General features: G+C 41.4%; 2 protein-coding genes across 3 annotated transcripts in view; one reads left to right on the top strand and one right to left on the bottom strand.

Annotated features, from left to right (window-relative positions):
• Positions 1 to 16,614, top strand: part of gria3b (glutamate receptor, ionotropic, AMPA 3b) — a 194,349-nt gene extending 177,735 nt beyond the window's left edge. The window contains exon 17 of the transcript XR_014536591.1: positions 16,604 to 16,614. The gene's annotated coding sequence lies outside the window, so the exon portion shown is untranslated. The remainder of the gene's footprint in view (positions 1 to 16,603) is intronic.
• The window catches only part of thoc2 (THO complex 2), an 88,436-nt gene that overhangs the window by 31,759 nt on the left and 32,756 nt on the right, over positions 1 to 23,921 (bottom strand). For both annotated transcript variants that reach the window (XM_083560177.1, XM_083560176.1), the window contains exons 15-22: positions 21,910 to 22,011; positions 13,056 to 13,140; positions 11,817 to 11,910; positions 11,278 to 11,358; positions 8,198 to 8,294; positions 7,917 to 8,034; positions 7,094 to 7,273; positions 434 to 598 (exon numbers count right to left, since the gene is read on the bottom strand). In XM_083560177.1, coding sequence (XP_083416303.1) covers positions 434 to 598; positions 7,094 to 7,273; positions 7,917 to 8,034; positions 8,198 to 8,294; positions 11,278 to 11,358; positions 11,817 to 11,910; positions 13,056 to 13,140; positions 21,910 to 22,011 — 922 coding nt within the window. The remainder of the gene's footprint in view (positions 1 to 433; positions 599 to 7,093; positions 7,274 to 7,916; positions 8,035 to 8,197; positions 8,295 to 11,277; positions 11,359 to 11,816; positions 11,911 to 13,055; positions 13,141 to 21,909; positions 22,012 to 23,921) is intronic.

Raw genomic sequence — 23,921 nt, forward strand, 5'->3', positions numbered from 1 at the left:
CCAGAGACTGAGCTCGGCTTGGCAATGAGCCGGAATAAATCAGTGGCACTAAGCAGCTCTGTGCTACACAGCTGGAGCCGGGGATTTAAATCTGTGGCGCTTTTATGAAAACACATGCATCAGGAATGATGGTAAAATGCAGTGTTGACAATGTGCTGCAAAGTAGATACGGAGAGAGTTGTATAGGGAGGGCAGGCAGTTAAATCTGGTTATGCAGGGGGGTGGGGTGGGGTGGGGGGTTAAAGGGGTTAGACAGGGACACGCTTCAGCATTTTTTCTACTTTTGCAGCTTCAGGACGTTTGCTAATAGAATTGTTTTTTTGCAGGAACTCTACAGCCACAACTGCCATAATGACTACATATGAAATCCATAACGCAATCGAGTCTACATGTTAAACAGGCTGTTAAAAATGACCAATTTGATGCGACTCACCATGATCTGATGGGCGTACATTGGGCGGGACAAGAAGAAAGCGGCATCGTGAGGGGTGTGGAACTGGTTACAAAGCACATCTATGGAAGGAACTCTCTTGATGTAATCCTCTGTGCTCAGGTTGGACGCTAAAAAGCCGCCAAACTGCACCAGCGTGTCGTGACACTAGAGGTAAAAGGGACACACACAAAAAAAAGTGGAGCGTTTATCATTAGACCAGGTTCTCCCAACGGTTCCGGGGCAGATTCTCGTCCTAAATCCTCGTGTTGCTTATTTATTTGCGGAACGGCACCTTGCTTTATTAAAGCCATTCATCACTGGGAGCCCAGCCCCCCCCCCCAGGAAATCAATGCAATGGCCAGTAAAGCAATTTAATGGGGCAAAGAGGAGCTGGAATGACATTCCTAAGTCCTAAGTAGCATAGAAAAAAAATAATAAAAGGCAATGAAGCAGCAGCAGAACCCTGGGTCAGGCATTACTTCAAAGTTATAGGGTTTATTTTTGTTTAAACAAAGAATCATTTATATTTATTTAAATATATATATCCTTTTTTTTTTATTTATGAAATATTTCAGATTTCCAGTGAAATATGAAAAAGGTGTACATGAATAATGCACATGACTCAAACATTCATAAATCTATGCTGCAGTATTCCCATTTACAGCAAGTGAACAAAATACGTACAAAGCAATAGTGTGAATATGTGTAAAACACTTTACGACCAAATGTATTGGGACAGCAGATTATTTTTTTTATTTATTTTCCAACCGTATTGTATTATACTGCATCCTGGTCCTGCACAGCCCACATCAGTACCTGATTTTACTAACACCCTTGTGGCTGAATGATCATAAATCTCCACGAGCAAACTCCAAAATCTAGTGGAAGATCTTTCCAGAAGAGTGGCTTTTATATTATAACAACAAAAGGGGACTAAACATGGGGGAAAAGAAATTGCACATACGAATTCCACATACTTATGACCACACACTAGGTAGAGCATGCTGGAAACAATTCACCAATCACACACGCGTACAAAATGTCTCAAGAAAAAACGATCCTCTCGTAACGAATTTAATCGCCGCATATGTCCTGTGAAAGTTTTAGCTGAAATTGCTATCACGGGTGAGGATGAAAGTAATCGCCACAGGTGTGGATAAATGGCCAGCACAGGAACGCAGGAAAAGCTGAGTATGTCCGGTCTGTTTGTTTTTGGTGAAGAAGTGCAGATGGTTCAGAATGCTGCTGAGATTGTGGTCACCAGCATTCGTTTTCTCATACAACAGGCGATTTCTTTACCAGGTTTCTGGGCAACAACGCTGGAGCTTTCAATTGCTCGGTTAGCTGGTGAGCACAATATAAAAAGCACCAAACCACAGTTTCAGATCTTTACCAGCACAAAAGGATCAGGGACTTCACCACACTATATGAACAAAGGTTTGTAGACACCTGACCATGGTCCCTACCTCTGGATGGAGTTCTCTTCAACTGGAGACCTTTCTGGGCAGCTGAGGAAGATGTAACAACATGAGCCTAAAGAGCCATGAAATTACTGAGCAACTCAAGAGATGGATTTGGACTGTAGTTGATATCAATGATCTACTACAATGGCTCAGATGCAATGTTCTGCAGTGAAGCGTTTATCACTGCACACCTGAACAATGATGGAACTGTAATGAACATTCGGTGCCACCCAGATGAAATAAGTTCCCTTTTGTGTCTGGTTTATCTTAAGGCCTTTTTTTTTTCCCCTTACACCATCTCAGGGAGTTTTTTCCCTCACCAAAGTCACCACTGGCGTGCTCATTAGGGATAAACGTACAATTTTAAGAAACCAACTTATAGATTCTTTCGTAGCCCCTGTCTTTTTTTTTGTTTGTTTTTTTGAGGGAATGTCCACAAAGGTGTTAGTAAAGTCAGTGATGGAGATGAGGACACCTGGGTGCAGTCAGCGATCCAATTCATCCCAAAGGTGTTCGATATGGTTCTATTCAGCGCTATAAGCAGGCTACTTTGTGCACATGCTGGTTCTTTGGTACCTGGGCGTAATCATTTGGGGCATTAATAAGGTCAGGTGAGATCTCGGTTTACCGGTTAACCCGGAAGGTGTTCAGGGAGGTTGAGGTCGGAGCTCTGTACAGGACACACAAGTTCTTCCACACCGCCTCATCATCACAGGGTTCATATTGTGCGGTCTTGCCGGAACAGGTTTGGGGCTTTTAAGTTCTAATGATAGGAGTTCGGCATGCAAAGACATTCGCTAAAATTGTCTGCGCGTAACTTTGAGGCCACAGTGAGAGAGATGGTCCACATACAGAAAGTAGCACGAGTGTAGAATGAGGATTAAAAGAAGTTTTACATTGACTACCTTTACCACATCACACTACACTAACTCGAAACATCTCTGAGCTCAAACTCCGGTACAAGAAAGCAGAGTTTAAAAGGCACTTTAGTCAATTTCCGTGGTTGAGCTAGAAGTCAAGCGTGACTAATGCTACATGCAGATATTTTGCTGGATGGATTGTAATAAAATTATTGGTTACTCTAGTAGCTTTTGTGAGTGGTGGCACAACTAGCATTCCAGGGAACGGATTATGGATCTATCGTCTTCACACCCATTGGTAGTCGATGCTCGTTGCGCCGCTGGACACAGTCACATCTATTAACCCACAGTGGCTGTTGCTCATATCACTGGAGGTCACCAGCTCTCATTGAGAAATGGATGAACTTCAGTTGTATGCATGAACGAAGCTTATTGGTAGCCATGACATCGCCTCTTGCAGCCGTGCTGCCGGTTTACTCCAACTAACCAGGAGAAAACAAATCCAAATGATGATTATGAAAATAATTAGAATGACTGTATGAATATATTTCACCATTGTGGCCTTGATGAACAGCGCTGCAAAATTCGGACTGAATGGCGAACACACAAACAACTAACGGCTGACAACCGAAATGCAATAAATCCACCGTCTGTTTTTATCTTCTGCATAAACAAGGTACCTGAAGCGCTTCAAAGCGTCAGAACGCTAATTAGCCCTTTGAACCCGGGAACTGACATTTCAGCCAGTGAAATTTCAGCGAGTAAAGACTCGGGAAGCGATCCAAAACTGAACAGATGGGAAAAAGCAGCCCGAGTCAGAAGAGCAGCCGCAGAAAACAAACATCAAAGGAGCCGGGCGATTGGTGTAGACTCGCGTTTTACTACTCTAATCATTTCCGAGCGACACGACTTCTGCTGCGACTTTTCGGTGTCCTTTCCTGCTTCACTTGTAGGCACTAATACACGTTTTTGCCTTTTACGAAACGGGCGGTGAATGTAAATCGGAAGGATAAAGGCCAAAAATAAAAAAAGCTTGTTGCATCATTAGAGGCAAAGCTTTACTGCACTTTAAGTTCTCTGAGCTACAAAGACTTCCTATACAATCAGGTGCCTAAAAAGACCCATATATGAACGTGATGGCCTCTAACAGTTTTTGAAACAGAGTTTGAACAGTTTGACAATCACCATATTCTGCATTCGACTGCAATACCTAACGTGAAATTTCTGAAATTTCTGTGATACGTGTGGCCGCTGCCCGGATGTACGCATCTCACGCCTTGTGAGATGCCTTACTCTCGCCAGCGTTTGTGCAGATTTTATATCAGTACAGATTTACTGTCCTCTGCAAATACCTCAACATCCATCCATTATTGTCTAAAGGATTTCTTTTCGGCTTCTCCCGTTAGGGGTCGCCACAGCGGATCCTCCGCACGTTTGATTTGGCACATGTTTTACGCTGGATGCCCTTCCTAACGCAACCCTCCCCAATTTATCCGGGCTTGGGACCGGCACTAAGAGTGGCTGGGGATGGTTCCCTGACCGGGAATCGAACCCGGGTCGCAGCGGTGGGAGCGCTGCATCTTAACCACTAGACCACCAGGGGACCTATATCCATTATTGTCTAAATAACCCGCAAAAAAAGTGAGTAAACCCTAAGTGATAACAGCTGTATGTACTATTCATTCATGTTTTTGTCTTCTTAACAGGACCATACAAAATGTATGTATCTTGTATTAGAGCAGTTAAAATGGTGCTTTCAGTACAATTCTCTCATACTGACAACTAGATGTTCATCATTGCACCTCATGGCAAAGAACTCTAAGGATTTAGAATTAGATTGTTGCTCTCCACAAAGATGGCAAAGGCAATAAAAACATCAGCAATACCCCGAAACCGAGTTACAGTACAGTGGCCAGGGTCATGCAGAGGTTTTCCAAGACGGGTTCTACTCGGAACAGACCTCGCAAGGGTCCATCAAAGAAGTTGAGTCCTCGTGCTGTGCATCAGGTGCAGAAACCGGTTTCAAAAAACGGACTAATGAGTGCTGCAGCTTTGTTTTAGAGGTTGCAGAAGCAGAACGTGCGCTTGTCAGTGCTCAGACGATGCCCTGCACACTGCAACAAGTCGGTTTTCATGGTCATCCTCCCAGAAGGAGGCCTCTTCTGAAGCGGTCTCTCAAGAAAGCACATCAACAGATTTCTGAAGACACCCTGTCCTAGAGCATGAATTACTTGAACCATGTCCTGTGGTCTGTTTAGACCAAGATAAACTCGTTTGGCTCAGATAGTGTCCAGCGAGTGTCACACGAAAGGTGGAGAAGCACCATGTGTCAAACATTCAGCAGCTCCGTGACGTCATTATGGAGGAGTGGAAGAAGATCCCAGCAACAACCTGTGCAGCTCTGGTGAATCCCATGCCCAGGAGGCACAGAGTCAGACACAGTTTTGACATGTTCACTTAGGGTGTACTCACCTTTGTTACCAGATATTTAGACAACAATGACTATGTTGATTTATTTTTAGAGCACAGTAAATCTGTACTGGTACACAAGCTGCACATTGACTACTATAAAAATGAAACTTGGACATATTTTAGAGTATAAAGTTAAACGTTTGCTGGAATGTGAGGGGGGCACTCAGTTTTGTGAGCTACAGCATATTACATGTTTAACAAATTACAATATAATAACCCTGATTTTTTGGGAGGTCTAGGACATGTCTCGACTTTGCAAGTTACATTAGAGTCATCGTCACTTTGTATATTTACAAGACCAATGAACATAGTTAATCTACACTATTTACTTTCTTTCGGCTTCTCCCGTTAGGGGTCGCCACAGCGGATTATCCGCATGTTTGATGTTTTTTGCTGGATGCCCTTCCAAACACAACCCTCCCCATTTATCCGGGCTTGGGACCGGCACTAAGGCTTGTGCAACCCTAATGGCTGGGGTTGGTTCCCTGACCGAGGATCGAACCCGTGCCGCAGCGGTGAGACCGCCGCATCCTAACCACTAGACCACCAGGGAGCGAATCTACACTATTTACTGTACAGCTTAAACTACGAGATAAACAATTTTCCCCCCATTCCACGAGAACAAAGAAAAGCGGTTGAAAAAAAAAAAAAGACAACAACTTCCTGTTTCTGGACCAAATCTGACGCGGGAAAGAACAGCGCACACTTGCCTGCCAAAACAACCCGCACCTGCCTTCCACGTGCGAGCGTTAAGAGCACGGTAATATATGTGGCGTCAAAATACGAAAGGAGTCGTCCTCCGAATTCCACTGCGCCAATCCTATGGCTTTGATTCAAGCAAACGTCAAAGCCAGATCAGAAAACGGGGGCAAAAACTCTGCACGAACATGTAAATATTTACCATCGTACCCTATTGAGGAAAACCCAAAGACGTTCTTCATAGCTTCATGAGCGCACGTCTAATTAAACTGTAACGTATGCGCACATAAGCACCAGTAATTCCCATAAACGCGTACATACGTCCTTATTAGGAAAATACTTTAATACCCGTGGCTTCGTTTTGTTCATTCAAAGGAGCTGCTTCCTAAACACCATTCATCAAGATCACGACTTGTAGTGTCTACAGAGTTAAATGAAACTAAGCAATACAAACTACTAATTCCGACCTTTTTTTTTTGCCTGACGTGTCGAAGGGGGCTTTATGCATAAATCATGCAATCACATTTCAAAGTGCATTCAATGGCTGAGATGAGTCGATCAATCTCGACGGGGCATCGCGGGGAGGCCTGACGCGGTTTCGGCTGATTGTAATGAGGCGCACGCAACTTCCTGCGCCGAGAGAGAAAAACAAGTCCAAATTATTAATTAAACCGCTTCCCCGCCGAGGTCATGGGAAAAAGCGCGTGTTGCGCGTTCACACCGCGGGCAATTATTCCCACAATTCGCCGATGTGAGGGTGCGTTCGCTAAAAGCTCTAATTTGTGACATTCAGAAAGGGGTGAGAAGGAGGAAAGAAAAAAAAAAGAAAAAACCAAATATACGCTCGACAGACAGGATCGTTCTGTATGCCTGCGCAAAATGGAGTTGATGATGTGGAGTTTTTAGCACCATCTGCTGTGAATTGTGGCGGGTCTTGAAAACGTCGAGGAAATGAACAGCGCGTTGGCTTACCCAGCAAGTAATTGAGCTGTGCAGCTGGGTAACAAGAGAGGCAAACTGTGGGTTTCGGCGTGTGCGTGAGCTTGTGTGTGTGTGTTCATGAAAAATGCTTTCACAAATTGCTGGAAAAGATCTCAGGATTAGGAAAGAAATAAAACGGCTCGGTTACAGATCCCTAGCGAGATCTCGTTTGACGGGTGGCGTACCTGATCGTACAGCTTGCCCACTAGTTTGAGGTGTTTCTCCCCTCCCTCGGAGAAAACCACGCCGTTTCTCTGCTGTGCCATCAGCAAGCAAAGAGGAAGCGCCAACTCGTGATCCAGCAGGACGTCCTTCAGGCGCTGAGACGACTTCTTCGTGTTCCGGATCTGGCCAAAATAGCCGCCCTGCGCACGGACACAAACGGACATAAATCTCGACACACGTTCCCAATAAGATATTCGAGTTAAAAACTTCGGCAGTGGGTTTAGGAACAACAAGCTACATGTACAGATCCTCCTTAATCTCCGGTGTTCAGTAAAAATCCCATGTCGCCTGGATGAGGTATTTTAGGCAAAAGCGTATTAGAATAACGCTGCAGAGGACAGGACACGAGCACAGAGGACAGGACAAAAGTACATCCTGTTCTGTTAACCCAAGTTAATGTAGAGCAGGACCACGCTTTCTTTTGGATGTTCCTTTGTGGGGGGATTTTGTGCACTTAATGTTACTATTCATACTGTTTAAAAGTAAGCCAAGCTAAAATCTTTCAAAAGATAAAACATATTTGTTCATTCTCATGATTTTATTGAGGATAATCAAACCAACTGAAAGCGACTAAAACTGCTATATAAATGAATCAAAAGAAATATTTTCTTTTTCCAAAAATAGAGAATCCCTGACTTTCTTTTGATCACTGATTTGAGTTTTATTGACTCCTTATTGCAGCTCAAAAAAACAAAGAAAAAAAGAACGTTTCTTCACCCAACGAGTAACAGTTTTGTTAAAAAAACGACCAAAAGGACCACACTGCTTAAGGACTAAGTGTACCTCCGCTTTAAGCTGCTCTCCTCCGGTCATGGCCTCCAGTTGCTCCGCTGTCATTTCGTCTGTGATCTCGATGCCGGCCATCTTCTGCACCACCTCCTTCAGGATCAACAGGTCAAAGCTACAGAGAGAAACAGAAATTGAACAACTCCGTTCTAACTGCTCAGTCGAAACAATGAGTTCAGTGTAGAATTGAACTGGAATGAAACGGCACTAGTGGACTAAATCTCGAATGAAACGCTGTTTAATATAGACACTTTCAGCAGCTTTTTCTGGAACAGTACCTCTTCCCTGCCTTCAGCTGATTGGTCACATACTGCAGCAAACCTGCCAACTCGATAGGGTACTTCCGGAAAACTGCTCCGCAAAGGCTTGCGAGACCTATAAAGTTCAAAAAGGTCAGGAAACAGTAAAAATGCAATGAAAGCAATCCAGTAACATCAGATCTGTGGTAAAAAAAAAAAATTAATAAAAAATAAAAATATCAGATCATACAAAAATTATACACAATCTCTGCTTATAGCTTATTAATTTAACACCTTTTTTTAAAAGAACGCCATGTTCTGCATTTAAATGCTTTATAGCGGTATTTATAGTATGAGTAATAGTATAATTAAAGTGTGGAACGTCCAAAACGCAAGCTAGTTCCTGTTTTTACTAATTTTATAGCCATAATAAACAGTCATCTCCTCACTCATCTGCCTAGTAACCGGGTCAGATCTCTCTCTCTAAAACAACAGAGAAACAAGAAAGCATACATTTTGTTCTCAACACCTTTCCTGTGCTGGGAAACCTAACAAATGTCACTTTAGACTCCTGCCATGTTAAATTAATTTTAACAAGAATTAGACTGTGGTTGTTAAATTTGCTTTGATTCTGTGGAGAATCAGCTGCTCTCCCGTAAATGAGCTGTTATTACGATTGATCCCAAATGACTATGCACACCCTCTCGATCAATCAGATTTGAGCATGCAACCTCTGTGTGGTTTAAGTAATGACTACAATACATTAATCGACAAGCATCGAACCCCATGTCTCTGTCCCTGGTTTACCACTTGTCCTTTGGGTACTGACCGCTGCATAAAGGGAACACCCCATACATATGAATTTATCCACACACAGCATTACGTTTCCCCACGGACCATTATTACTGACGCACCACCTGTTAAACTGTGGCGCGAAGACTCTGCAGGATGGAAAAATGGAGCAACGGAATGAGGAGACAGCTGGGACGATTTTGGGCACTTTTTTCGGGCAAAACCGTTGCCGCTGCTCAACATGGAGACTCTGATGGCGTCCGACTCGAGCCAACGGTGCCAAAAAATCCCACTTGACATTCTCCGATGGCCGCCCGTCAGCTTGGCTTGTCCCGGGTTTTACCTTCTTATCATTCATTGTTTTAATGTAGACTTATATATGATGCTGTTTGTGGGGAGATATTTAGAAGTTTTAGGACCCAGCTGTAGTTTAGGGATCTGAGACCAAAACCTGAGAAGTTCACTGATTGGAGATACTTGTGTTGTACAATAAATGTTTGTTTTGAGCAATACTCTGTATCGTGTCTTATTTATTACCTTTTAGATGTTCTGAGATGAAGGTGGGTCTTTGTGTGTGTGTGTGTGCGCGCGTACGCGGGCGGGGGTGCTACAGCTAATACAGTGAGGAAAATAAGTATTTGAACACCCTGCTATTTTGCAAGTTCTCCCACTTAGAAATCATGGAGGGGTCTGAAATTGTCATCGTAGGTGCATGTCCACTGTGAGAGACATAATCTAAAAAAAAAATCCAGAAATCACAATGTATGATTTTTAAACTATTTATTTGTATGATACAGCTGCAAATAAGTATTTGAACACCTGAGAAAGTCAATGTTAATATTTGGTACAGTAGCCTTTGTTTGAGGTCAAACGTTTCCTGTAGTTTTTTATCAGGTTTGCACACACTGCAGGAGGGATTTTGGCCCACTCCTCCACACAGATCTTCTCTAGATCAGTCAGGTTTATATCCTGTCGCTGAGAAACACAGAGTTTGAGCTCCCTCCAAAGATTCTCTATTGGGTTTAGGTCTGGAGACTGGCTAGGCCACGCCAGAACCTTGATATGCTTCTTACAGAGCCACTCCTTGGTTATCCTGGCTGTGTGCTTCGGGTCATTGTCATGTTGGAAGACCCAGCCTTGCCCCATCTTCAATGCTCTAACTGAGGGAAGGAGGTTGTTCCCCAAAATCTCGCAATACATGGCCCCGGTCATCCTCTCCTTAATACAGTGCAGTCGCCCTGTCTCATGTGCAGAAAAACACCCCCAAAGCATGATGCTACCACCCCCATGCTTCACAGTAGGGATGGTGTTCTTGGGATGGTACTCATCATTCTTCTTCCTCCAAACACGTTTAGTGAAATTATGACCCAAAAGTTCTATTTTGGTCGCATCTGACCACATGACTTTCTTCCATGACTCCTCTGGATCATCTAAATGGTCATTGGCAAACTTAAGACGTGCCTGGACATGTGCTGGTTTAAGCAGGGGAACCTTCCGTGCCATGCATGATTTCAAACCATGACGTCTTAGTGTATTACCATCAGTAACCTTGGAAACGGTGGTCTCAGCTCTTTTCAGGTCATTGACCAGCTCCTCCCGTGTAGTTCTGGGCTGATTTCTCACCTTCCTTAGGATCATTGAGACCCCACGAGGTGAGATCTTGCATGGAGCCCCAGTCTGAGGGAGATTGACAGTCATGTTTAGCTTCTTCCATTTTCTAATGATTGCTCCAACAGTGGACCTTTTTTCACCGAGCTGCTTGGCAATTTCCCCGTAGCCCTTTCCAGCCTTGTGGAGGTGTACAATTTTGTCTCTAGTGTCTTTGGACAGCTCTTTGGTCTTGGCCATGTTAGTAGTTGGATTCTTACTGATTGTATGGGGTGGACAGGTGTCTTTATGCAGCTAACGACCTCAAACAGGTGCATCTAATTTAGGATAATAAATGTAGTGGAGGTGGACATTTTAAAGGCAGACTAACAGGTCTTTGAGGGTCAGAATTCTAGCTGATAGACAGGTGTTCAAATACTTATTTGCAGCTGTATCATACAAATAAATAGTTTAAAAATCATATATTGTGATTTCTGTATTTTTTTTTTTAGATTATGTCTCTCACAGTGGACATGCACCTACGATGACAATTTCAGACCCCTCCATGATTTCTAAGTGAGAGAACTTGCAAAATAGCAGGGTGTTCAAATACTTATTTTCCTCACTGTATATGCAAAGATGAGTTGCTGCTAAAATAAAAAAAATGAATCTTTCCTTTCACACTAGTTGGATTCAGCAGCGCTGTGGTATAATCAACATTAAAGCACAGTGGAACTTACTTTGAAGCCAAGATGAAATAGTAGTGTCGTCATGCTTCATCTTCTCTTTCTCCGGGTTTGCTAAAGCTTCAATAATGCAATCTATAAACGGAATCAAGGTCTACGACGTATCTTTTCAGATAACACAGCAGTCTTGAATCTCAATGAGTCATTTACATATTTTAAAATGTGTTCAAAATATATTCAAAGGACTGTCATCAACATAATAACCACATCGAAGCGAAGCCGGTCGCAAGCGGCTGTATTTTTAGCGAAGTACTTATAAAGACAAGACTCGAAGCATTCAGGCTGTCGTTCTTTTTTTTTTTTTTTACAGAGCGGAAACATGGGCTGGGTGTAACTCAGTCAAGGTGAGCTACTGCACGTCACTGCGAGCGGAGACAAATAACAGGGTAGGGGTTTTGAGAGTATCAGCAAGTTCCTGCGAGTGTGTTCATTTGTGTGTGCGTGTGTGTGTGGGGGCTGAGCAGGATTATTATTTGGCACTGAGGTGGGTGGTGGGCTGTACTTCCTGGCAGGGTGAGTGAAGAAAAGGATACATGCCAGTACATCATAGTTGAGAGAGGTGAGGTATTTCAGAGAGTCCACCACAGGGGTGATGAGGTTGTCATACCACTGGATCTGCGAGAGAATCTAAACACACACACACACACACACACACACACACACACACACACACAACAGCATTATATATTTAATAGCAAGTCTATGAGACTTTTGCTTGACATTTAAAATCTTTAGTCATTTCCCTTTTTCTCATTCCATTAACAGCTTTTACATAGGAAAACCCAGTGCTCAGCCACAAACGCATTACTTCTAGTAAAATAATTCCTCAACAGTAAGCTCTGTGAAGGGCACAGGACAGAAATAAGGTCTCGGCACCGGGTTTTTCTTTAAGCTGTGGTTCCACTTTTTTTTTCTCTTCAACTTTGCTCCCACCCGTACAGTCCACATTATATGTGAACGCCACTACAGTTATCACTGCTGCATACCGAGCAACACAAAGGGTCCAATTCTAATATCAGTTACACCTCCTAAGTGATCTATTAACCCCTTTTTCTTTTCCCATCACTCTAACCTAGAGAGGGGGGAGTAACCTAGTCAAAACATTTTCAATCCAAAATGTCTAAACTCGAATCTCAACAGAAAAGCATGAGGCAGGGCGGTCGTTTACAAGGGAAACGGATCGACTCCTCGTAGTCTGATCACAGGTCATGGTGTTTGTACGTGTTGTCACGTTGTATTGGAACTAATGTGTGAGAAACAGGATCACTTTTTTGGGGGGGGGGGTTCAGATGTAGAGCTGTGGGAAAGAAATAAACAGTTTTCCCCTTAAAACCCCGTAAACTGCACTGCAATATTCACAGCTGGGACGTCTTTTATAGACGGCGTACCGGCTGTTGTACGGTGCCGTACTCTCCGAGGCTGTTCTTAAATGTTGATCGATGGATGGAAATGGAATAAATAGATCGTGTAGCTGTTCTCATATCGGCGAATATACTCCTTTTTCGTTGTTAAATTCATTCTTTGGTCAGCAGGGTCGAAAGTTTGTCTGGATGTCGAGATTCACGGCTTGTAATCGTTGTCTGTGAGGGAGCTGTATTTAAAAGAGGAGCCGGATTTAAATTTGCTTTTGCCGCTTCGTTCGGACGGCGGATATTTAAATGCATTTCGTAATCTGGGAATCAATGAAAAGTGATGGCGGGGTAATAAACGGGGTCGGAGTAAAAGCCTGCTGTTAGACCGGCCAGCCGTTATGGCCGCGATGAAACACTCACGTAATCGAAGAGAATGGTGGGGTTACTGTGGCTCAGCTTGCCAATCTGCCTTCCCGATGGCTTTACGTTCTCCTTGGTCAATCGCCTGAGAGAGAGAGAGAGAGAGAGAGAGAGAGCGCAAAAGATTACACCACTGGTTGCTTTTATTATCACTAACATTACTAATAACCCAAACGAACGCATATCTCCACTAATGCTTGTTCTCCCCACAAAATAAACCGTCAGCCGTCTTAACACCGATTATTCCTCAAAGTCGCATAACGCTGCAGTGACTGGAATGGAGCAGAAGCTCCAGGAGGTTTTAGTCCCTCGCCGAAGGAGACAGCTTTAATGAACGTGTACTGTAAAAAAAAGGACGGCTGTAGCACGTCTGATGAGGTGCTCCCGCTTGCTGCAGCACACGCCCACGCTGCAGGTTTGGAAGGGAATTTTAATTGGGATGAGTGTGACGCTAGGTGAGTTCCACTTTAAGGCCCGTGAGGTTGCTGCGGATCGCCTGCCGATGGAATTAATGAGGAAACACGGTGCAACGATTTTAAAAAAAAATATTAAAATAAATAAATAAATAAAAGAATCGTTATGGTGTAAAATGTAAAGATGATGTTCACTGATAAGAATAACAAGAATATATGCAATCTTTTAATCCTATGTCTTTGATATTTTTATAAAAAAAAAAAAAAAAAAAAAGGTAAATACCAGGCATATTTATTATATTTTTTTTTATTGTATATATTAGTAAATTTGTAAATTGTATAAATATATAAAATATATATATACACATACATACATACACACACACACACTCACACGCCTGCACCCACTTATGCCACTATTACTTTCCTTTTCTTCTTTCTTTTTTTTATACTGTTTAATGTTGCTGTAGTTACCTGGAGCCTCATTAAAGAATTTCATTGTACATATGGTCACTGAGATCTGTACATATAACTAAAACTTTAAACTTAAAAATTTGTTGAGGGAAAAAAAAACATAGAAAAGCAGAAAAGCAGTGCCTGTTCATCCTGTAACTATTCTAGGGAACTTAAGTAAGTGGTTCGCTCAGGCATTAGAGCACAATAAGCAACCTGTAATGATGCGTCCTGGTTTATGGGGAGAAGATGGATAAAGTCACTCTATATAAAATGGGGGGAAAGGGAGTGGGGTTTTGTGAATACACACTCGGAGGAGTCTTTTATACGAGTGCAGCAGGCTGAAAATTTCGGTTGAACAAACCCAGCAATTTTAGTAGAAAAGAATAGAAGGATGCAGTCCCCCATTTATCTGGATTCCATCATTAAACTCTAATGGCAACTCTGTGTGTTCGTGTGTGTGTTTCCTAGCTTTTATTAACCCCCCCCATCAAAAAAACAAAATCAACAGCAGTGCTTCATTTCTGCTTCAGTGCCTACGGTGATCCTCTGCGGCACCGTCATAGTCTCACACACTCCACTGCTCCATCTCGCTTGCTTTTTATTTCTCTCTCACACACACACACACACACACACACACTTGATGGCCCTGTCTTATCATATCTGTCTCCACACCCATTACTTGTACATTACTGATATTACCTCTAGCTCGCTGAATAAAGGATCTCTCTATACACTCCTCAGAAGATCCAGTGGCATTAACTGTCATTCAGCTGTGACATAAAATGCAGAAGCAGTTTTCTTCTTTCCTGCCTAATGGACTGTGGCTGCATTAAATGCACAAAATATGCATACGGCGTTTTTTTTTTTTTTTTGTCGAGCGCGAGAGACACCGTAAATAAATCAACCTCCAACAAATCTGTGAAGCAGAAATGCGTCGTGTAATTACGACGACGCTGAAAACGCGCGTGTGTGTGTGTGTGTGGGGGGGGGGGGGGGGTGTATAAACCTTCCAATGTAACCCTCTGGTTCCCAAACCGTGATGCATGCCGTTATTGGATCAACAAGCACAATGCGGCAGCGTGGATTAACCCAGTCCATTGCACTGATAATGTCGCGTTCGTGTATATAACGTACACCAACCTCAAGTATGTTCATAGGGACAAAAGTATTGGCAAACCTGACCTTGCCGTATGCGGTTCTTCTCCAAACTCTTACCACAAAGCTGGAGGCACACAATTGTCTTTGGATGCGGTACAGTAAAACCCCATCGGACGAGCATAATTCGTTCTTGAAAATTGCTCGTAGGTCCATTTGCTCGCATGCTCGAAATGATATTCCCCATAAGAATGAATGTAAACGCGATTTAATCCGTTCAGAGACCTCATTCGATCGCTTATTTCTGCACTTAGAAAGTATTTGTAGCCCATTTTAACAAACAAATACACCGCAAATTACCGTAATGTAAACATAATTTAACACTGACCCATGTGGTAGTGGTTGATTGCGCACCACGCGCGTAACCTTCTTAGTTTTAATGGTCATTCTATTTACTTTCGTTTTCACAGCACAATCACTGATTTCCTTGAGACATTTTTCAAGATTTCTAGTGAAATAAAAATATAAAACTAAAAAAAAAAAAAAATTACGTTTTTGCCGCACTGAACAACGAGAGCGACCAAATGATACGTCATCAACTAAGTGACTGATGCGACCCTCCGCCGAAAGCGGGGAACCGCAGCATGGGTTTACTCGTGCCTTAGAAATTTGCTCATGAAATAGGGTAAAATTTTGCGAAAAAGGTCGCTCGTATCTCTGTTTGCTCCTACTATTAGTTGCTCGTACAACAGGGTTTTACTGTATAATAAAATTGTGCCTTCGCTTGAGGAGAGCTGGCTTATATGGTTTGGAAAGGAAGATCTTGAGTGACCTGCTATGGAGCACTGATCTCATCCCTACTGAGCACCTTCTGGATGAATTGCAACGCTAAAGGCACCACAGGCCTCCTCACCTCACCTACATCAGTAGCTGACTTGCCTAACAGTGTTGTGGCTGATGAACACAAATGTCCACAAGTGCACTCCAAAATCTAGTGGAACTTCTTCAAAGAAGAGTGGAAGGGACTATAAGAGCACATACCGAACTTATGACCAGGTGTCCGCAAACTTTTGGTAATACAGTGGATATTTACTCCCTCCGTAATCACGAGCTCAGACGTAATGAAACAAATATAATCATATATTAAAGTGATATTGGTAATACAGTCAACCCCAGATCATTTGCGGCTCGGAAAATTCGGATTCAAAAGTTGCAGATTAAAAGAGAAAATTGGGCTGAGGTCAGGTGTGTAAGCAAATTCCACGCTTTGCTTTTTTTTTTTTTTTTGGGGGGGGGGGGGGGGGGTTTGAATCCTTTTTACAGCATTCTAATGGATCTGAGCAAAACATGTCGCTCTACAGACTTCAGAATTCATCCTGCAGCTCCGATCCCCAGTTACATCATCAATAAACACCTTTTCCAATCCATGCTCTTCTCTTCCCATAACTCAAGTGCAAGAAAACAGAGAAGACAAATTCTTTCCTTCTAATCAACTTAGTCTTTTGCTTTCGTCACCAACCGGGCCCTTATTTAAGGCTGTAGTCTTCACAAGGCATTGTGTTTATGTCGTAGGACTTTAAGAAGGCGGTATTTCGTAAGTGGCGGTCGACAAAAGCCAGATGTGCATGTTGAGCATCAAACAAATTCTAGCAAACTCAAGCATTGGGAAATTCAAATCACTGGGGGATTGGAAACGGAGCTAAACCAAAGAAATGGTCTTAGGAGAAAAGCACAAAGAAAATGATTGAAATGCTCCTTAAGGTGAACTGATCGAAAATTATACAGCCTTTTAAAACACAGAGCACCAGCTGGCAATTTTCTATACCAGGATTTCTCAGCTCCCGTCCTGGAGACCCCCTGCCCAGCACAGTTAGATGTTTTCCTTACTCTCAACACATCTGGCCCACCTCATTAAAGGCTTAATAACGAGTTGATCAGTTGGATCAGGTGTGTAGGGAAAACATCAAGCTGTGCAGAGCAGGAGATCCCCAGGACTGGCGTTAAGAACCACTGCTCTATACTAATCTATACTGCAATGATGTAGAAGCTCATTATCTGGTGGAACATTCCGGTTCCTCTTAAAGTGTCTTCCCTGCATTGAGAAATCTCGCATTGGGCTTGCTAATTTCACTTCTATATTTACATTGCAACTTCTGTAAAAAGTTAGTGGTTGATGTCTATAGTATATTGTTTCTATGGTCCAAAGAAAGATTTGAATTAAATAATAAATTCTTTATAACATAATAATGGTGTAACGGTACACGTAATTAAAAACATTTTCGGTACAGGGTTTTTGGGGTTGCAATCCTATTTAGGTGCGGCGCAAAGTTCAAATCTGAGTTCCCTCAGGAATGTATTATGTGGCGGCCCGCAAGTTTGTTTAGTCTTTAAACGTGAAAACATGCAGAACAATGCAGATGGTATAAAAAAATTTAATACACTAGAGTTAGCGCGGTGTCACGGTGGCATTTTTTTTTGGGCATGCATGAAAACGCTAAAGAATCTGTAGCATTGGCGTTAGCGTTCACCTTTTTATCTTCAGCTTCAAGAATTTCTCATTAAAGGAGAAAATCATGACAATTCTGCATATCGAGGAATATGCTAATAATATGCTAAGTAGCACAGTGAAGCATATCTTTAAAAAATTTAATAGTAAACGTAAAACACAATTTTTCTGCCAATTTAATCAATTAATCTATTATAATATAAAATTATAATATATTATAATAGTGAATTGTATTAATTTGATTTATTAAAAGATTATAAAATATTAGGGCTGCAACAAACCATTATTTTAATAATTGATTCATTGGATAAAAAATATTTTTTAAATGAGATGTTTTGGTTATTAATAGTATATAAAACCATAACTCGGGGGATTTATGTATAAATGTGTACTTAAAAAAAATGCAAAAGCCACATATTGAGTTTAAGTATCTTCAATTTAGGCATTTTAAAGCTTATAGTAGCTGCTTGTTGAGGAGTGCATGCGGGATTTCTCCTTTGAACAAATTCACTCATGCTGGGTTGATTCGGGAAAAAAAAAAACAAGGGGAAAGTAAAAACAAAGGGGCAAAAAAAGCATTTGAGTATGAAAGGTAAAGCAGTTTGTGTAAGTCAGCATTTGTAGTGTATTTTGCAGATGGCACGTTGACAACCATGCTTAAAAAAATCTATATAAAATGTAATACAACATTGTTTTTACTTTCTTTTGTTTTTGTCTAGAATATATCATAAATTTACTTTAGCATAATTAAATATGTGCATAAATTAAATATACAAACATTGAAAACAAGCATTTGAATGTAGTAAAGTCCCAGTAAATCACGTTTGAAAGCAGAAGTTAACTGTTGTAGCAGAAAAATGCAATAAAAAGGGAATGGAACGGAGAAACGCAGCAAGTGTAAAGGCTTAAAAAGGAAGGGGAAAAAATGTGCATTGGTGTACAAATGCATAATCATTAGCTGAAATCCACAACAGTGCTCGAAAATGTATTCGTTTACTGCTGCTGTTATTTGCTGCTTTTAGATTGTTTGTTGTCACGACGAAACAGATCCAGTGCGACTGTCCCGAAGTTAAACAGTTTACACGATAGCACTTCATTACACTATACCATGCTGATGTTTCGCCTTCATCCGTGACACCAGTGTTTTTATGTCCTCGTGCATCACTGTGGTACTTCCTACGCAACCACACAAGCTCCACTTTGCATAACTTCCAGGTACAGTTTTCTTTGTTGTGTTTAATATAAAATGCTCCCTTGCTTTGGGACGTAAAATTTTTCCTGCTGCTGATTAACCCTGTACTGTCCACCATTTTCCACAAGCGGTTGTGTTCGTACTGTCACGCTAATCTGTACCTTGAGCAGCTAAACTAATCTATAATTGCATTCTTGGACAACGAATTTCATTATTGATTATTATCTATTTTATCCATTAGAAGTTGCAGCCCAAAAAAATATTATTTTATTAACTCGGTAGGCATTTTATTTAAAAATTGTTTAAAAAATGTAAACTGATGTTCACAAAAGTGCAATTTGTTACACCCCTATATATATAAATATCCAGAGCAATGAAGTAAATGAGTAGGCAATTACTCAGCCAGGAAAACTGCCAATGAGTTGACCATTTTTGTGCAGTCCAACTCTCTGGCATATGTGTGTCAATGACATTAACAGCTATTCGGTGTTCTGAGAAGAAATAAACAACAGCTTGTTCTACTGGAAGGAAGTGTTGGCCTTGATCGTGTTAGCCAATAGAACTGCTTTCATCAATAGAGTCAATATTCTACACAATGATTGAGTTGTTTTATTCAGAGGGTAGCTGGCTTGGTATAAAAGCTGCACAATGGAACAGAAGTGACAATGGTGGGACACACAGGAGCAGAGCAATCTCTGTTAGCCAGTGTTTTTCCAGCCACAGCAGAGCTGTCAGGATAACTGATGGTCCCTTCTTTCATATTCCTTGGCCATAGCGTGAGAGCATTGGGTCCGGCAGGGATGACGCATGAAAAGGGCACAAGAGGTGGATCTTCGAAAGAGTGACAGAAACAAGACTTGATCCTCATCATCAGGCAGGCTTTATGAGCGCTGCAGCAGTGCACGAAACTTGCAGAATCTCTCAATCACATTGCTCCTGACTGTCATCACTTCGTAGCCTGAGGCTAGGAGCCCTTAGGGGAGGCACAGTTACACCTCTGTGGTGTTACAAGGCTTTGCTTATGCTTTGTTCCAAATCCGATCATTGCCCATTTTGCCGCTTTCAAAACCGGGCCGTGTTTGATCAGCGCTGTTTGTCATAAGCGTTAGCATGAATATGATTTAGCACTTCTGTGAAAAAATGACTAACATCTTCCTTTCAGGATACTCAGAATGCCTCTCGATCCTAGAATAACACAAGGTAACGGAGTGAAAAGCAACACACTGTCTTTTTTTTTTTTTTTTGCCTGCGCACCAGGCTGATGTCTCAGGGGAAACACGGACTGCCAACTCTGATTAAAACTAGCGGCAAATCATAGACAAGGATATATAAGCAAAATAGAGAGCCAGTGCAGCAGAAGAACTGGTTCCTCTATATATTACGGCGGAGCACATACTGTACTGTGTGTAAGCCGTGGGAAAAAACCTGCCATTATCTAGAATTCAAATTGCTTAAAGTAATTGTAAAAAGAAAAAAAATTTAAGGTGAAAATAAAACAAGAGAAGACAAAATAGAAAACAGATGCACGCACTAGAAAATATCAATGTTTTTTAGTAACTTTAAGAACAAGTTGTTTCATACATCCTTTACGTACTTAGATTAAGTTGAATGTGAATATCCCCTGTTTACGCTTGCATCTCTCAACTATTATAAAACTACTGAGAAAGAAGAGGGTGGGGCTTCCAGGGGTTTCAAAAAGCCACACAACTAATCAAGTTTTCCACATGAAAAGAGAAAATATCGGCAGATCTCGAATTTATGGCATTACTGCCAGCAGTTTGGCACTAGTGGCTCATGATCCCTTCCTATCCTTCTCCATACTCTTCTCTAAGCATTATTAAATGTCTTATGTTACAAAAATGTGTACAGGGTAATGGACTGCAAAGTGTTACACATTCATAACCCACAAAACAACAAAACCCCTACTATTCCGGCCATATCAGATTTGAAAATGCTTTTTATGACAGTTGGTTGACACACTTATCCAGAGCGATTTTTAAAAGTGTGTTGAAGTCTCTATCAATAAATACATTCTGATGAACGAGCATCCGGGTGAACCATGATTATATAAATATCGTGATGGGAAGAGAAAAACATGGAGACGGCAAGGAAGGGATCATGATCCACCTACATACAGGTTGCAGCTACTTCTGTTACATTTTGGTAGTAAAGTTTGGCAAAACAGTGCGTAGAATAGGTTTCGTTAAAAATCATGTTAGCCATCTATAACACACTCTTACACTGTGCTTTCCACACACAAATAATTCAGATATTTCAACAGGTTTTTTTTTTTCATGCTGCAACCGTTTATTGCATTCGGTTTCAGTTAATTAAGATTTAAGGACGAATCATTTAAGCTGAAGTGACAAAAACAGCCTGGGAACCCCTGCCGTAATGATTCGAGGCTCTGCAAACACAGACCTGACCTTAGCCATTTGTTGACTCCTGCAGTTTTTATACTGAGTACAGCTTAGAGCACTTGCTCGAATACGAATTTTCAGATCTGCTCGTCACAAAAATCCAGCATTAACACCACTTAAAGCCTGTAAGAGCAGAGACGAGTTGGGGTTTAAATGTCAGGTGCACGCGAGGCTTCCCACAAACAAACGACTCCGTCCAGCTGTTCTGACAACTTCCCTTAATCCTCACCTTGTGTTTTCTTAACGCTTTGCCCAAATGTGTTCTGACACTGAAGTCTGCAATAGCTTTCCTTGACCGTGTATCACATCTCCATGCGTTCAATTAACCAACCAAACATCATTTATTCATGCCATTTGAAGAGGGGAAGAGGGACCTGACGCAGCAATTCCACAAAGCTGCTGCTTCATTAAAAAAAAAGTTCATCAAATATGCACAGGGGACAGGGGTAATAACTCTCTCTCTCTCATATACACACACACACACACACACACACACACACACACACACACACACACACACACACACACACACACACACACAAAGAGCAAGGTAAACACTTTGGGAGGAAGTGCGGCATTAAAATGGCACTAAGTGGCGTGCGTTCAGGAACGCCTTGCAGTAGCAGAGTTGGGAAGAGGAGAAGCCATGGGTTGTCATGTATTCCCACCCTGCAGCCACTTACTCTCATTACACTGAAGGCTGTTTGATTAGGATGATTAATGGTGTGTTTTTTAAAGAGGTGTAAAAGTGCAGTCTGGGAATTCGGCTTACTTCATGATGTACTTGGCTCTGTCCACTGCCTGGGCCTTCACCTTCACCAACAGCGGGTGGCTGCTGTACGTCTCGTTTTTCCACTGACCGTAAAGCCGATACCTAAAAAAGCGCATAGGATATCAGCTTGCTTTGGGGTTCATAAATACACTCAACAGTTATAATTTACAGGAACAGTGTACATGCATATGTAAGTTCAGGGGGTCCCCAAATTTCGGCACGCCCAAACATTTGGAACGGCCCTCTAAACGATGCCGGAGACCTATTTTGAAAAATACATTTGAAATATGTGTTTTACTCATATCATATCTGTATTTGATAAAGTTCGCCTAATCTTTTTTTTTTTTGTAATAAGGTTCAGTACTATTTTATAAGGAGTGTTATGTATGTTTGTTTTATCCATTTTAAAAAAAATTTGTTGATGAATTGGTTATAGGCAAAATACGATCCACTGTTGGTCAACCACTAGTTATTAACACAAAGCCTAACTATTTGTTAGTCACCCACCAACCATATGCATAAGTAAATGTTTTGATTTCAATAGCAATAAATATGAAAAAAAGTGTCATTATGACAGTAATAATGCTCTTATAATCTATATAATATATCGCTTGAAAAGTAAATAATTGTCTGCAGAAAAAGAAAATCCTGTATTAAGAGGCATAAAAAATACACTTAAAATCACTAGTAGTCACTCCGGCCCAGGCTATTTTCCATGTAGTTACAGACAGCCCTGGACCCCATTAAAAAAAAGTACAAATTGTTTGGAGAAAGGGATTTGTTGTAGAGATGTGTCTGCTGCTAGAACTCTGTGTGCCATTGACCAGGTCTCTAATCTAAGCTGCTGTTAACCTGCGATTTCTGAGGCTGGTGACTCGGATGAACTTATCCTCAGCAGCAGAGGTGACTCTTGGTCTTCCTTTCCTGGGGCGGTCCGCATGTGAGCCAGTTTCTTTGTAGCGCTTGATGGTTTTTGTGACTGCACTTGGGAAAACTTTCAAAGTTTTACCAATTTTGCGGACTGACTGACCGTCATTTCTTAAAGTAATGATGGCCACTCATTTTTCTGTACTTAGCTGCTTTTTTCTTGCCATAATACAAATTCTAACATACTATTCAGTAGGACTATCAGCTGTGTATCCACCTGACTTCTGCACAACACAACTGATGGTCCCAAACCCATTTATAAGGCAAGGAATCACACTTATTAAACCTGACAGGGCACACCTGTGAAGTGAAAGCCATTTCAGGTGACTACCTCTTGAAGCTCATCAAGAGAATGCCAAGAGTGTGCAAAGCAGTAATTAAAGCAAAAGGTGGCTACTTTGAAGAACCTAGAATATGACATTTTTCAGTTGTTTCACACTTTTTTGTTATGTATATAATTCCACGTGTTAATTCATAGTTTTGATGCCTTCAGTGTGAATCTACAATTTTCATAGTCATGAAAATAAAGAAAACTCCTTGAATGAGAAGGTGTGTCCAAACTTTTGGTCTGTACTGTATGTGTGTGTGTGTGTGTGTGTGTGTGTGTGTGTGTGTGTGTGTGTGTGTGTATGTATGTATATATATATATATATATATATATATATATATATATATATATATATATATATATATATATACACATATATACACACACATATACATATATACACACATATTATACATATATACACACACTGTATATATACGCATGTATAAAAGAGGACAAAAAGGTCAAGTTCTCTCATGAAATGATCAAACGCACTGAACGTTCAAATTTGCAAACATCCGGTTGAGTTTTTTCATCAGATTTATATGAAATCTGGCCCATTTCAGATCTGATGCTCAGAAATGATCTTTTAAAACCATGTTCAGACCAAAAAAAGCTAAACGGTGTTTTATATGCAGGTGCGACTTCTGAAGTGTGTGGAAGATAATAATGAGAGATAAAGGAAATCAATGTGAAACAGGTTACCGTGACAACCCTGCTGTGAAAGGTCTTGTGCACGGAGGCCGCAACGAGATGC

Source organism: Silurus aristotelis (genome assembly GCF_946808225.1).
Source record: "Silurus aristotelis genome assembly, chromosome: 14".
NCBI classification, from domain to species: domain Eukaryota; kingdom Metazoa; phylum Chordata; class Actinopteri; order Siluriformes; family Siluridae; genus Silurus; species Silurus aristotelis.